The following is a 15,875-nucleotide window of genomic DNA, read 5'->3' as shown; positions in this document are numbered from 1 at the left end:
AATAACATAAATACATATAATTCTTTATATTAGAAATTGTATTATCTTTAGAAATATGGCGATGTATATTAATTACATATTTGTATCGTACATAAAAACTACGGTCAATGGAACACTACAAATGCTTCAAAGCATTTATGGCAAACCCTTGACAATACTCTTAATCGACAAGAAACAGTTTTATACATTAAATAATTATTGCAAATAAAAATTTAATTTAAATAGATAGGGTATATTAAAAGACAATTTAAACAACGTACGATAAATCTGACAATTAAATATTTTAATTTTGTGAAAACTTTTTGTGTATATATATATATATATATATATATATATAATTCTTTTTTGACGATGGATTACATGGGGAAGCATAAAGGCGATAAAGGCGGTGTAATCGTGAACGTTGCATCTGTAGCCGCATTGCATCCATTTTCTTTTCTACCAGTACACATGACTACGAAACAGGAGTCTTCGGATTTAATCAGTCTTTAGCAGATGTACGATTTGTACGATAAGACTGGAGTACGAGTTATGATCATGTGTCCGGGTTATACAGAGACTGAAATGACTGAAAAAAATCTTCAACCTGTGATCTTGTCCGCATTATACTAACATTGACGATCTACTCAAGGATTATCCAAGACAATCTGTTGAGCATATTGCACTTGCAATGTTAGATCTTATCCAGAAAGGTAAAAACAGAGCTGCTTGGGTCTGTGGTCTCTCTCGCCGTAGATTTTGTCAATTATACGACCTGTGCCTGTATAAAAATTATACTAATGATTCTTCTTGGGAGTTTAAATAAAATAACGTAATGTTACGAAGCATTGTATCAATTATGTAAATTGAAATTATTTGAAATAAATGTAAAAACCATATAAAAACAAAAATCGTATTCATAAAATATATATGTCCTTAAAAATGAAGTCCTTAAAATAGTACGTCCTTATAGTTTTTATTCTGAAATTTCAGAATAAATTTTCAGTATAACTTATTTTATATTACAAAATGTGAATAATTTATTAATATAAATACATATAATTCTTTATATTAAAAATTATTTATCTCTAGAAATATTGGCAATTTATATTAATTATATATTCGTATCGTACATTTAATATCGTACATTTAATACAACAAACAGTTTTATATATTAAATATCCATTGCAAACAAGAAGTGCGAAAGTATAATTAAAATGTTCGGGGTTTCCTAAAAGAGAATTTAAAAGAAGTGTTCAATAAGTCTGGGCAATTAAATATTTTAATATTGTAAAAACTTTTGTATATACTTCTTAAATTTTAATAAGTATCAAGCTAAATTATCAACATCATAATTTCTTTTATATGGTGTCCTTTAAGTATTGCCATATTTCAAAACTTCACGATTTAGAAGATATTTTAATATCGAATACGTCTGTGCAACAAATATTTTATTTTAAATTTTAATTTATCTGTTTATCTTTGCGAGTGATATTATAACAATGTAATGGCATTTTCTGTTTTTTTGTACTTAAGCAATATTATTGTAACTTGCATTTTTGTGAATCACATTTACAATTACACAATTTTTAGGCAAGGGTATTTCAAAAAAATATTTATTTGTTGTTTGTGTCTTTTAATACTTCTAAGTGTGATTGTGCGATTTTCTGAACGTAATATTTTACAAAAAAAGGTTTAATTTCTACAATATTTATGTATTAAATCAACAAATTAATAATAAATTCTAATATACTTGTGCTTTTCTTTGACGTAGTTATATATTTTCTTTATTATAGAGACAAGCTGCATACCTTTCCACGTTTAAATGCTATTATGTATTCCACGTTTGGAAATTAGAATAAATTAGCATATCAATTGTCAATAAATAGTAATAAATTTTTTTACAGAACATAAACTTACTTTGCAATAGTGTGGATTTTAGCTTAACAATACATATTCTTATCATTTTTTTAACCTTGCTGGACAACATTGATAAGTCTTTTTTAAATGAAATACAATTTGCGATATCTACGTATATTCTCTCTAAAGCATTGGGCAGTACACATTATCATATATGTATATTTAAGATAACCAAATAAGAAGGGAGGGTGTGCGTCACGGCGGAGCCCGACCACGAACCAGTCGTGAAAACTCGTAATTATTTTGCGAAAAAATACCACCTCAGCCAAGAATCGAACCTGGATCTCCTGCTTACGGGCAGGCATCTTATCCTTTCGACTATCGAGGCATATGATGATATTTATCGCAAATAACGTGTTTAGAATAACACGTCAACAATACAATGATACACACATATATATATATATATATATATATATATATATATATATATATATATATATATATATATATACATGTATTCTTTCGAATGCCCACGACCGGTACTCCAGAGAGATGATGGTCCTATTCTCTCGATGGATGCAGGTCGGACTGCAGCGGCGACACCCTCCAACGCCATTGGCAAATATACAAATAATCCTCCTGGAGCACGACAGGAGAGATTGCATCAAGCATGGCTCGAGCCCCCGAATAAGAAGGGAGAGTGTGCGTCACGGCGGGGCCCGAACGACCTTCTTGAATGTCTTCTGCAAATCTTCGAAATACGATACCTTCGAAAAACTTGATATTCTTATCAACAACGCTGGTGTAGTAGGCAATAATTGGGAACGAACGATTGATGTCAATATCAAGGCATTGATACATAGTTCTTTTTTGGCGATGGATTATATGGGAAAGCATAAAGGCGGCAAAGGCGGTGTAATCATGAACGTTGCATCTCAACTTGCATTGCATCCATGTTCTTTTTTATCAGTATACACGGCTACGAAACATGGAGTTTTCGGATTTAGTTTCGGATTTATTAAACAATCCGTTGAGCATGTTGCACTTGCAATGTTAGATCTTATTCAAAAAGGTAAAAACGGAGCTGCTTGGGTCAGCGAAGGTGGACAACCACCTTACGCCGTAGATTTTGTCCATTATTCTAAGCGAGCTGTGCCTGTATAAAAATTATATTGATGATCCTTCTTGGGAGTTAAAATAAAATAACGTAAATAATGTAATGTATTATAAAGCTTACAAGATGTTGTATCAATTGTATAAATTGAAATTATTTGAAATAAATGGTATAAAAACCGTATTAATAATACACATAAAATATAAATTCCCTTACAAATGAAGTTCTTAAAGTACGTTATAATTTTTATTATAGTTTTTATTCTGAAATTTCATATATAGCTTATCTTATATATCAGAAAATATGAAATAATAAAAATTTAATAACATAAATACATATAATTCTTTATATTAGAAATTGTATTATCTTTAAAAAATATTGGCGATGTATATTAATTACATATTTTGTATCGTACATAAAAGCTACGATTAATGGAACATTACAAACAACAAAATAAACAGCTACTTTGGAGAAAGAATTTGGAAAGGATCGTGCCATCTTTATCGCTTGCGATATAACGAAATCAGAAGATTTGCAGAAGTCGTCGATACATTTGAGGGACTTGATATTCTTATTAATAATGTATGTTAAATGATAAATACTGGGAGCAGACGATCGATGTTAATATCAAGGCACTGATACATAGTTCTTTTTTGGCGATGGATTACATGGGGAAGCATAAAGGCGGCAAAGGCGGTGTAATCGTGAATGTTGCATCTGTAGCCGCATTGCATCCATTTTCTTTTCTACCAGTATACACGGCTACGAAACATGGAGTCCTCGGATTTAGTCAGTCTTTAGCAGATTTGTACGATAAGACTGGAGTACGAGTTATAATTATATGTCCGGGTTATACAGAGACTGAAATGACTGAAAATGTCTTCGACAAAATCTGTGATCTTGTCCACACTGTACTAGACAACATTGACGACACAGTCATCAATCGCAAATATCCAAGTCAATCCGTTGAGCACGTTGCACTTGCAATATTAAATCTTATCCAAAAGGGTAAAAATGGAGCTGTTTGGATCACCGAAGATGGTCAACCACCTTATGTCATTGCAGATTTTGATTATTATTCCAAGCGAGCTCTACCTACTATATAAATGTTACATTGATAATTCTCCTTTTCTTCATTGTTTTGATAAAGAAACGTAACGGTAATTAAGTGTTATCAGAAAGGTTTTGTATACATGAAATTATGTCATATTCAAATTAAATGATATAAAAGCTAAATTAATCATATTCATAGATTATTATATTAAACAATATCCCTAAAATAGAATTTCTCCATAGTGTTTATCCTAAACTTTTATAAATGACTTAAAAAACTTATTTTACCTATGTATATGAAACAGTACTAATATATTATCTATATGTACAAACACATAACATTTTATATTAAAAATTATATTATCTTTAAAGTTGTTGTCAATTACAAGAAATTTTTTTACCTTGAATTAAAATATATCTGTTCGCGACTGAAAAATCTAACAATGCAATCGCATTTTCTGTATTTTGTGTTTAAGCAGTATTAACTTAGACTTTTGTAAATTGTATTTAAATAATTAAACAATTGTATTTGCATAGATAAATAATTTATGAACAACGCAAAAATTTTATTTCATTATTAATTTAAACTTATTACGGTAAAGAGAAGAATGAATTAGCTATTTCATATTTTTTAAAGAGATCAGAATTTTATCTTTATGATATGATGTTCTTGAGATATATATGAAATACTTGTAAAACATTCTAAGTATAACAAACAACAAATAAACATTTTTCTGAATCTTTTTGCTTTAAAACTGTTTAACTATAAATGCATTTAATAAAGGTGTGAGTTACAATATAATATAATATTACTGAAACGCAAAATGCAGAAAATACATTTACATCGCAAATATATATTTCCAATATAAGATAAAAAAATTTATTGCACAAATGTATCTAATACTGAAATATTTTATAAACTGTAAACTTTCGAAATACGACAATATTCGAAAAACATGTAAATGAAATCTATTGATAATTAAAGAAAGATATTGATAATTTGTTTTAATAATTTTTAAAATATGATAAATATATAAATATGAAAAAGATTTTCGCAGTAATAAATATTCAATTATCCAAATTTATTATATAGTGCTTTTAAATCTTCTTTTTATATAAATCAGATATTTTAATCACGTTTTTCGGCTTTTATGCTTTTCACTTTTTATTTGTAGTGTTCAAGAATATAAATGCATTCGTTGTACATATAAAATGTATAATCCAAATACATACATAATTTACAAATAATCAATATCTTTAAAGATAACAAGTTTTAATTATGTTAAATAATTGTATATATATATATGTGTGTGTGTGTGTGTGTGTGTGTGTGTGTGTGTGTGTGTGTGTGTGTGTGTGTGTGTGTGTGTGTGTGTGTGTGTGTGTGTGTTTTTTAGTGAATTATATATCTATATCTACATCTTTATGATATGAGACAAAATATACATTAAATTTCAGAATAAGAAGATTAAGGATATTCTGTTTTAAGAACTTTATTTGAAAGTATCATTTTATGAGTATGATTTATTTGAATTTTACATCATTTATTTTAAATTAGACATAATTACAGTTAATATGCTTGATAAATACATCATGTTATTTTCAACATTCAAGAAAAGAAATATACAAAAAGTTTATCAATATAATTTTTATACAGGCAAAGCTCGCTTGGAATAATGGACAAAATCAACGGCGTAAGGCGGTTGACCACCTTCGCTGACCCAAACAGCCCCATTTTTACCTTTTTGGATGAGATCTAACATTGCACGTGCTACATGCTCGGCGGATTGTTTTCCATATTTATTATATTTATTGAGTTCATCCTCAACGTTGATTACAGTGCGGACAAGATCGCAAGCGCTGTCCGAAATATTTTCAATCATTTCAGTCTTTGTAAGACCCGGACATATAATCATAACTCGTACTTCAGTCTTGTCGTACAAATCTGCTAGAGCCTGACTAAATCCGAGAACAGCATATTTCGAAGCGGTATATACTGGGTGTATGACAGCTGAAGTTAACGCAGCTAAGGACGCAACGTTCACGATTACACCACCTTTACCGCCTTTATGCTTTCCCATGTAATCCATCGCCAAGAAAGAACTCTGTATCAGTGCCTTTATATTGACATCGATCGTCCGATCCCAATGGTTACCGCCTAATACAGCAGCGTTGTTAATAAGAATATCGAGTCCCTCGAATGCATCGACGACCTTCTTGAATGTCTTCTGCAAATCTTCTGATTTCGTTACATCGCAAGCGATGAAGAGAGCACGGTCCTTTCCAAAATCTTTCTCCAACGTAGCTGCTGCATTCCGACCATTCGATGTTGGCAAGTCGATGATAGCGATACGTTTTGCACCATTACGAAGTAACGTTTCGGCATGTTTGTAGCCCATTCCGCGAGCTCCTCCAGTAATCATTACAGTTTTATCACGTACGTTAAACATTCTTGTGACCTCTTGAAGCTTCAACGGGATGTGATTTTCAACGAATGATAATGTGCACTTTCCAACGCAATGGAGAGAATACGTAGCTAACGCAAAATATGTTTTATTTGATACAGCTTTATCAGTGCTTATCTTATCAAAGTTAAAAAAATAATAAAGATGTTAATCTGTAAATTAATCAGACTCTATACCATTGCACAGCAAGTTTATATCTATCAAAAAATTTAATGTTATTTACAGATAGAAAGCTAATGGTGAGTAGAGATAGCTACTGTTTTCGTATAATTGCTAGGCAATACGTCATATATCCATAATCGGACATTAAACGAATTTGTACAAGGCTAAAGTGAGAGTTATGATCATGTATCCGAATCTTACATAGATTAGGTTGATTGAAAACATGTCGAACAAAACCTGCGACCTGCGTCCGCACTCTATTAAATAACATTGTCGACGTGGTTAATAAATATCCAAGACAATTCGTCAGTCATGTAGCATTTGTAATGTTAAATCTCATCCAAGAAGATAAAAATACGATTGTTTAAATCAACGAAAATCACGCGAATCACTTTATGACGTGGATTTCGTCCATCATTCTGAGCAACTCTGCTCGTATACAAATTATATCGATAACTTTGCTTGAACATTTTAACTAACGTAATATTTATCAAGCGTTTTATCAGTTGTGTACATGAAATTAAATTGTCAAATTTGAAATAAATAATGTAAAACTTAAATTAATAATTATCATATTAATTATGCTCACAAAATATTAATGCTTTTAAAGAAACTCTTAAAATAGAACGTGAAAATGCATTTTGATGCAAACTTGTTGTGCAATGTAGTGAATTCTAGATTGACAAACACTTATTTCTTTGACCTTGATAGATAAGATAAGTCTTCATAAAGCTTTATCAAATCCAATATATTCTGTATTAGCTATATATTCTCTACATTGCATTGGAAAGTTTCATTTCATTATTATTCGTTCAAGATCATATCTCATTGAAGCTTCAAGAAATCGCAAGAATGTTTAACATACATAATAAAACTGTAATGATCACTGGAGCAGCTCGTGGAATAGGCTACAAATATGCCGAAACATTGCTTCGTAATGATGCAAAACGTATCGCTATCATCGACTTGCCAACATCGAATGGTCCGACTGCAGCAGCTACGTTGGAGAAAGAATTTGGAAGAGGTCGTGCTGTCTTTTATGCCTGCGACGTGACGAAGGCAGAAGATTTGGAGAAGACATTCAAGGAAGTCGTTGATGCATTCGAAGGACTTGATATTCTTATCAACAACGCTGGTGTAGTAGGCAATAATTGGGAACGAACGATTGATGTCAATATGAAGGCACTGATAGATAGTTCTTTTTTGGCGATGGATTATATGGGAAAGCATAAAGGCGGCAAAGGCGGTGTAATCGTGAATGTTGCATCTATAGCTGCATTGCACCCATTGCTTTCTTTTGTACCAGTATACACCGCTACGAAATATGGAGTCCTCGGATTTAGTCAGGCTTTAGCAGATTTATACGATAAGACTGGAGTACGAGTTATGATCATATGTCCAGGTGTTACAACGACTGAACTGATTAAAAATCCCAACGACAACATCTGTGATCTTGTCCGCACTGTACTAGGTAACGTTGACGACCGAGTCAGGGAATTTCCAAAACAATCCGTGGAGCATGTTGCACTTGCAATGTTAGATCTTATCCAAAAAGGTAAAAACGGAGCTGCTTGGGTCAGCGAAGGTGGACAACCACCTTACGCCGTAGATTTTGTCCATTATTCCAAACGAGCGCTGCCTGTATAAAAATTATATTGATGATTCTTCTTGAGAGTTTAAATAAAGTAATGTTATGTTACCAAGCGTTGTATCAGTTGTGTAAATTAAAATTATTCGAAATAAGTGACGTAAAAGCTGTATTAGTCACAAATACATATAATTCTTTTGATTAGAAATTATATTATCTTTAGAAATATTCGCGATTTATATTAATTACATTATTTGTATCATATATTTAATATCTACAAGAAACAGTTTTATACATTAAATATTCATTGCAAATAAAAAGTAGAAAAGTGTAAATAAAATGAACAAGATGTACTAAAAGAGAATTTAAAAGAGAATTTAAAAGTGTGGAATAAGTCTTGACAATAAAATATTTTAATTTTGTGAAAATTTTTGTATATTTATATGCTCCTTAAATTTTAATAATTGTGAAGCTAAATTATGAACATTATAATTTCCTTTATATATTGCTCTTGTGTATTGTTATGTTTAGAAACTTTTAATAAAGAATTTATACAATATTTTAGTATCAAATACCGTGCAACAATTATTTTAGCTTAAATTTAAATTTATCTGTTCTCAAGTAAAATGTAACGATGTAATAGTTTATTCACATTTCCCGTTTTTTTGTGCTTAAACAATATTATTGTACCTTGCGTTTCTGTGAATTATATTTATAGTTACGTAATTTTAGGGTAAAGATATTTCAGGAAAATATTTGTTTGTTGTTTATGCCTTGTGATACTTCTAAGCGCGATTGTGCGGTATTCTACGTGATATTTTACAAAAAAATGTTTAATTTTTACAATATTTATAAATTAGAGAAAATTAACAATAAACAATAACAAATTGACAATAAATTTTAATGTACATTCTTTTTTTTTTGACATGCTTATATATTTTCTTTTTTATAAAGGCAAGCTTTATCGATGCTTATCTTCAAAATTAAAAAAAATGACAAGGATATCAACACTTCAATACTTATACCATTACATAGCAAGTTAGTGTCTATCAAAAAAATTAATGTTATTTGCAGAGATAAACCTGATAGTGACATATAGTCGTTGTTTTCGCAGATTCGCTAGGCAATACGTCACGTATCTATAATCGTAGATATTGAACTACGTAGTTCGCGAGACTATTTCAGAGTTAACATAGCCGTATCCACATATTCTACTTGTTTCGTACTATGTAAATGATTTTCGAATTGTATTCTGTATTATATTCACGATTTTTGGGATGTGTTCTGTATTGTATCTATGATTTTCTGAATTTGTTCCGTAATATTCACGATGAAATGCTCGGAACAAAAATAAAACTTGAGTAGTAGTTACACGAAAATAATGATTGTGTTCATTGTCAGGTTTCTCCCTACAAAATTTGCAATTAAATTTTTTAACAAATGAAAAACTTGTTTTGCAATATTAAAATCAAATCCTGGAATTCACGATATCATTCCTTTCAATCTTAATATATAAGATAAAGATCGATAAAGTTCTATTAAAACAAACTATAAATTTAGCGTTATTCCATTGTACGTCAGCTCAGTTGTTCCAGCTACGTATACTCCATTAGACAGTGCACATTATTATTCGTTGAAGATCACATCTTATTGAAGTTTTAAAAGATGATCGAAATGTGTAATGTATTTGATAAAACTGTCATGATAATTGGAACACCTGACGAAATGGGCTACAAATATGCCGAAACATTACTTCGTAACGGTGCAAAACGTATTGCTATCATCGGCTTGCCAACATCGAATTGCCAAAGTGCAGCAGCTACATTGGAGAAAGAATTTGGAAAGGATCGTGCTGTCTTCATCGCTTGCGATATAACAAAATCAGAAGACTTGCAGAAGACAACTGTATCAAATAAGATATATTTTGTGTTAGTTACGTTTACTTTACGTTTACTCTACAGTGCATTATTACTATTCATTGAAGATCACATATTGTTGAAATTTCAAAAAATATCCAGAATGTATAACGTACATGATAAAACTATAATGATTACTGGAGCTGGTGGAATAAGCTTTAAACATTGCTTCGTAATAGTGCAAAACGGTATAATCGATTTATCAACATCGAATGGGCAAAATGCAACAACTATACATTAAAAAAAGAATTTGAAGAAATGCTCTCTTCATTACTTACGAAAATGTGAAATCAAAACATTTGAACATTGATGACGTACAAGAAAGTCGTCGATGCATTCAAAAAACTTGATATTCTTGATTAACAAAGTTGCTGTACTAGGCGGCAACTACTGGGAACGAATCGATGTCAATATTAAGGCCCTGGTAGGCAGTTTTTTTTTAGCAATGGACTATACGGCGAAGCATGAAGGCGACAAAAATGATGTAATCGTAAATATTTCATCGGTAGTTGCATCGGACATACTCTGTCTTTACATTACTATATACTGATTCGAAATGTGCTGTTCTCAGATTTAGTCAGGCACTAACGGATTTGTATAACAAGACTAGAATTCAACTTATGACCATGTATCCGGGTCTTGCCTAGATTGGATTGATTGAAAATATGTCGGACAAAATCTGCGATCTAGTCCGCACTCTATTAGATCACGTTGACGACGCGATTAATGAATATCCAAGACAATTCACCGATCATGTAGCATTTGAAATGTTAGATCTCACTAAAAAATGGGGCTGCTTGGATCGACGAAGATGATGAATCACTTATGTCTTTGTTCATTATTCTAAGCAAGCTTTATTTGTATAAAAATTATGTTGCTAACTTTCATTGAAAATATTAATGTACTCACATAATATTTATCAGTTGTGTACATAAAATTATGTCAAATTTGAAATAAATAATGTAAAATTCAAATTAATGGTTTTTATATTAATCATGTTCACAAGATATTAATTCTCTCAAAAGAGCCCTTAAAATGAAACGTGAAAATTTTTGATGCAAACTTGTTGTGCAACGATGTGCAATAGTGAATTCTAGATTGATAAACATACACTTATTTCTTTGACCTTGATAAGATAAGATAAGTCTCCATAAAGCTTTATCAAATCCAATATATTCTGTATTAGCTATATATTCTCTACATTGCATTGGAAAGTTTCATTTCATTATTATTCGTTCAAGATCATACCTCGTTGAAGCTTCAAGAAGTCACAAGAATGTTTAACATACATAATAAAACTGTAATGATCACTGGAGCAGCTCGTGGAATGGGCTACAAACATGCGGAAACGTTACTTCGTAATGGTGCAAAACGTATCGCTATCATCGACTTGCCAACATCGAATGGTCAGACTGCAGCAGCTACATTGGAGAAAGAATTTGGAAAGGATCGTGCTGTCTTCATCGCTTGCGATATAACAAAATCAGAAGACTTGCAGAAGACATTCAAAAAGGTCGTCGATGCATTTGAAGGACTTGATATTCTTATCAACAACGCTGGTATACTAGGCGGTAAGCATTGGGATCGAACGATCGATGTCAATATCAAGTCACTGATACATAGTTCTTTTTTGGCGATGGATTACATGGGAAAGCATAAAGGCGGTAAAGGCGGTGTAATCGTGAACGTTGCATCTATAGGTGCATTGCACCCATGTTCTTTTCTACCAGTATACACGGCTACGAAATATGGAGTCCTCGGATTTAGTCAGGCTTTAGCAGATTTGTACGATAAGACTGGAGTACGAGTTATGATCTTGTGTCCGGGTAGAACAGAGACTGAAATGATTAAAAATCCCAACGACAACATCTGCGATCTTATCCGCACTGTACTAGGTAACGTTGAAGATCTAATCGAGGAATATCCAGGACAATCCGCCGAGCATGTTGCACTTGCAATGTTAGATCTTATCCAAAAAGGTAAAAACGGGGCTGCTTGGGTCAGCGAAGGTGATCAACCACCTTACGCCGTAGATTTCGTTCATTATTCCAAACGAGCTGTGCCTGTATAAAAATTATATTGATGATCCTTCTTCGGAATTTAAATAAAATAATATAATGTTTACAAAGCATTGTATCAATTGTGTAAATTGAAATTATTTGACATATATAAATGACATAAAAGCCGTATTAATTGTAAATACATGTCATTTTTTATATTAGAAATTATATCATCTTTAGAAATATTTGCGACTTATAATAAGTACATGTTTGTATCGTCGTACATTTAATACCTACAAAAAACAGTTTTGTACATTTAATACTCATTGCAAATAAAAAATGATAATTTAAATAAACAAGGTATACTAAAAGAGAATTTAAAAGACATGTACAATAAATTTTGGCAATAAAATATTTTAATTTTGTGAAAACTTTTGTATACTTATATACTCCTTAAGTTTTAATAATCATCAAGCTAAATTACCAACATTATAATTTCTTTTATATTTTCTTTTATATTTTCTTTTATATTTTATATTTTCTTTCGAGTATTGTTATATTTAGAAATTTTTAATAAACAATTTAGAAGATTTTTAGTATCAAATATGTCCATGCAACAAGTATTTTATAGTTAAATGTATCTGTTTGTGAGTGAAATGTAACGATGTAATGGCATTGCTTAAGCAGTGTTATTGTAATTTGCGTTTCTGTAAATTATAGTATATTTATAGTTACACAATTTTAAGGCAAAGATATTTCAAAGTTTATTTATTGGTTTTATCTTATGATGTGTGATTATATGATAGTTTACTTTAAGTGATATTTTACAAAATTTCTTGAATTTTAAAATGTTTATGCACTAGAATAATAAATCCATAATAAATATTTGTTTTTTTTTTTATTTGATAATATGCCTATGTCTATTCTTTATTATAAGCAAGATACCTTCTCAATTTCTCAAATTTCCTACTAAATAATTCGAATAATAACTTAGATTAGAATAAAAAAAAAAACGCACTAAATGCGAACAAATAATATTAAATTTTTTTAATACATGCAAAATCTTACTTTACATCAATAGTGTGGTTTTTAATTTAATAAATACGTTCAGTGTTTTCTTAATTTTGGTATGTAAAATACAACTCTATCAAATAGAACATATTTTGTATTAGTTATGTTTACTTTACGTCCACTCTGCAGCATTGAATAGTACATTATTACTATTCGTTGAAGATCACATAATGTTGAAATTTCAAAAAATCCCCAGAATGTATAATATAACGTACATAATAAAATTATAATAATTACTGGAGTAGCTGGAATAAGTTTTAAACATATCGAAACATTGCTTCGTAATAATGCAAAACATATTGATATGATCGATTTATCAATCGATTTATCGAATAGGCAAAATGCAGCAGCTATACGTCAGAAAAAAAATTTGAAAAAATGTTCTCTTCATCACTTACTGTGTCGAAACCAAAACATTTGAATGTGACGTTCATGAAAATCGTTATATATTCGTTATATATTCAAGAAACTTGATATTCTTGATTAACAAAACTGTTCTACTAGACGATAAGTACTGAGAATGGACAATCGATGTCAAAATTAAGACTCTGATATGTAATTTTTTTTTTGACGATGGACTATATAGCGAAGCATAAAGGTGATAAAGTATATAATCATATTCATATTAATGTTCACAAAATATTAATGCTCTCAAAGAAGCTCTTAAAATGAAACGTGAAAATTTGTGATACAAACTTGTGCAATAATGTGCAATAGTAAATTCTAGATTGACATACACTTATCATTTCTTTAACTTTAGGTAGATAAGATAAGCATCGATAAAGTTTTATCAAATCCAACATATTTTGTATTAGCCACGTATTCTCTCCATTGCATTGGAAAGTTCACATTATTATTAATCGAAGATCACATCCCATTGAAGCTTCAAGAGATCACAAGAATGTATAATACAGAAGATTTGCAGAAGACATTTGCAGAAGGTCGTAGATACCTTTGATGGACTTGATATTCTTATCAACAACACTAGTGTTATAGGCAATGACTGGGAATCGACGATCGATGTCAATATGAAGACACTGATACACAGTTCTTTCTTGGCGATGGATTACATCGGGAAACATAAAGGCGGTAAAGGCGGTGTAATCGTGAATGTTGCGTTCTTAGCTGCGTTAACTCCAGCTGTCATGCACCCAGTATATATCGCTACGAAATATGGAGTCCTCGGATTTAGTCAGGCTTTAGCAGATTTGTACGATAAGACTGAAGTACGAGTTATAATCATATGTCCGGGTACAACAGAGGCTGAAATGGTTGAAAATGCTTCCGACAAAACCTGTGATTTTATCCGCACTGTATTAGGTAACGAGTCAAGGAATATCCAGGACAATCCATTGAACATGTTGCACTTGCAATGTTAGATCTTATCTTATAAAAGAGTAAAAACGGAGCTGCTTGGATCAGCGAAGGTGATCAACCACCTTACGCCGTAAATTTCGTCCATTCGTTCCAAACGAGCGCTGCCTATATAAGAATTATATATAGATTTATATAGATGATTTTTCTTGGGCATTTAAATAAAATAATGTTATGTTACGAAGCGTTGTATCAGTTGTGTAAATTGAATTTATTTGAAATAAATGACGTAAAAGCTGTATTAATCGTAAATACATATAATTCTTTATTATTAGAAATTATATTATTTTTTTAGAAATATTCGCGATTTATATTAATTACATATTTATATAATATATTTAATATCTATAAGGAACAGTTTTATACATTATTCATTGCAAATAAAAAGTGAAAAAGTCTAATTAAAATGAACACGATATACTAAAAGAGAATTTAAAAGAGGATTACAATAAATTTAGACAATAAAATATTTTAGTTTTGTGCAACTTTAATATTTAATGATTCGAAAATCATTGCAAATATTGCAAAATGGTATAAGACATTTTCATTTATCTTGTTCCCGTCTATTTTCTTACGAGCGATGTTACATCTGCTACAGGAGACTCTGTATTTATCAACTTTTAATAAATATTTTACAAGATTTTTAATTTTTCAAATACGTCCGTGCAACAAATATTTTACCTTAAAGTTAAATATATCTGTTTGCGAGTGAAATGTAACGATGTAGTGGCATTTTCTATTCCTTTGTGCTTAAGCAGTATTATTGTAACTTGCGTTTCTGTGAATTACATTTATTACAGTTACACAATTTTAAGGCAAAGGTGTTTCAGATAAATATTTATTTAATATATAATAATATTATAAATATTTATTGGTTATGTCTTGTAATACTTCTAAGCGTGATTGTATTCTATGTGATATTTTACAAAAAAATGTTTTATTACTACAATATTTATGCATTAGAATAAATTAATAATAATCAAATTAACAATAAATTCTTGTGTACTTGTTCTTTTCTTTGACATGCTTATATATTTTTTTCATTATAAAGACAAGCTTTATCGATGTTTCAAAAATAAAAGAGATGATAAGGATATCATTCAGTATCTATATCATTGAATAGCAAGTTGGCATCTACCAAAAAATTTAATGTTATTTGCAGAGAGAAACCTGATAGTGATATATAACAGTTTTTTTTATAAAATCGCTAGGCAATACGTCACGTCACCATAATCGTGGACATGGAATTACGTAGCCATGTTTACGAAATTATTTCATAATTAACATAGT

At 30.4% G+C, this 15,875-nt stretch overlaps 3 protein-coding genes and 3 pseudogenes across 3 annotated transcripts; 5 read left to right on the top strand and 1 right to left on the bottom strand.

Moving 5' to 3' along the window:
- Positions 1–2,595: 2,595 nt before the first annotated feature.
- On the top strand, positions 2,596–3,139 carry LOC148936084 (development-specific 25 kDa protein-like). The gene has a single exon (XM_089079819.1). It carries the CDS (start codon positions 2,719–2,721, stop codon positions 3,004–3,006), a length of 288 nt encoding a protein of 95 aa, XP_088935945.1. The 5' UTR covers positions 2,596–2,718; the 3' UTR covers positions 3,007–3,139.
- On the top strand, positions 3,083–4,062 carry LOC148936083 (15-hydroxyprostaglandin dehydrogenase [NAD(+)]-like; annotated as a pseudogene).
- A 1,424-nt stretch (positions 4,063–5,486) lies between these two features.
- On the bottom strand, positions 5,487–6,571 carry LOC105424579 (15-hydroxyprostaglandin dehydrogenase [NAD(+)] pseudogene; annotated as a pseudogene).
- Positions 6,572–7,383: 812 nt separating this feature from the next.
- LOC105424585 (15-hydroxyprostaglandin dehydrogenase [NAD(+)]-like) lies at positions 7,384–9,122 on the top strand. Its single transcript, XM_011634880.2, has one exon. It carries the CDS (start codon positions 7,489–7,491, stop codon positions 8,281–8,283), a length of 795 nt encoding a protein of 264 aa, XP_011633182.2. The 5' UTR covers positions 7,384–7,488; the 3' UTR covers positions 8,284–9,122.
- Positions 9,123–11,304: 2,182 nt separating this feature from the next.
- Positions 11,305–12,571, top strand: LOC105424586 (15-hydroxyprostaglandin dehydrogenase [NAD(+)] pseudogene; annotated as a pseudogene).
- Positions 12,572–13,145: 574 nt separating this feature from the next.
- Positions 13,146–14,830, top strand: LOC105424587 (15-hydroxyprostaglandin dehydrogenase [NAD(+)]-like). The gene has a single exon (XM_089079290.1). It carries the CDS (start codon positions 14,240–14,242, stop codon positions 14,588–14,590), a length of 351 nt encoding a protein of 116 aa, XP_088935416.1. The 5' UTR covers positions 13,146–14,239; the 3' UTR covers positions 14,591–14,830.
- The last annotated feature ends 1,045 nt before the right edge of the window (positions 14,831–15,875 follow it).

Source organism: Pogonomyrmex barbatus, unplaced genomic scaffold, assembly GCF_055798465.1.
Source record: "Pogonomyrmex barbatus isolate J1 unplaced genomic scaffold, ASM5579846v1 scaffold3, whole genome shotgun sequence".
In the NCBI taxonomy this organism is placed as follows: Eukaryota; Metazoa; Arthropoda; class Insecta; order Hymenoptera; family Formicidae; genus Pogonomyrmex; species Pogonomyrmex barbatus.
Note: the sequence above shows the minus strand (reverse complement) of the source record. Positions and strands in the feature narration are given on the sequence as shown.

Bases quoted from the DNA above. Each gene is read 5' to 3' on its own strand.
- LOC148936084 (XM_089079819.1), top strand. From the start codon at position 2,719: ATGGATTATATGGGAAAGCATAAAGGCGGCAAAGGCGGTGTAATCATG.
- LOC105424585 (XM_011634880.2), top strand. From the start codon at position 7,489: ATGTTTAACATACATAATAAAACTGTAATGATCACTGGAGCAGCTCGT.
- LOC105424587 (XM_089079290.1), top strand. From the start codon at position 14,240: ATGAAGACACTGATACACAGTTCTTTCTTGGCGATGGATTACATCGGG.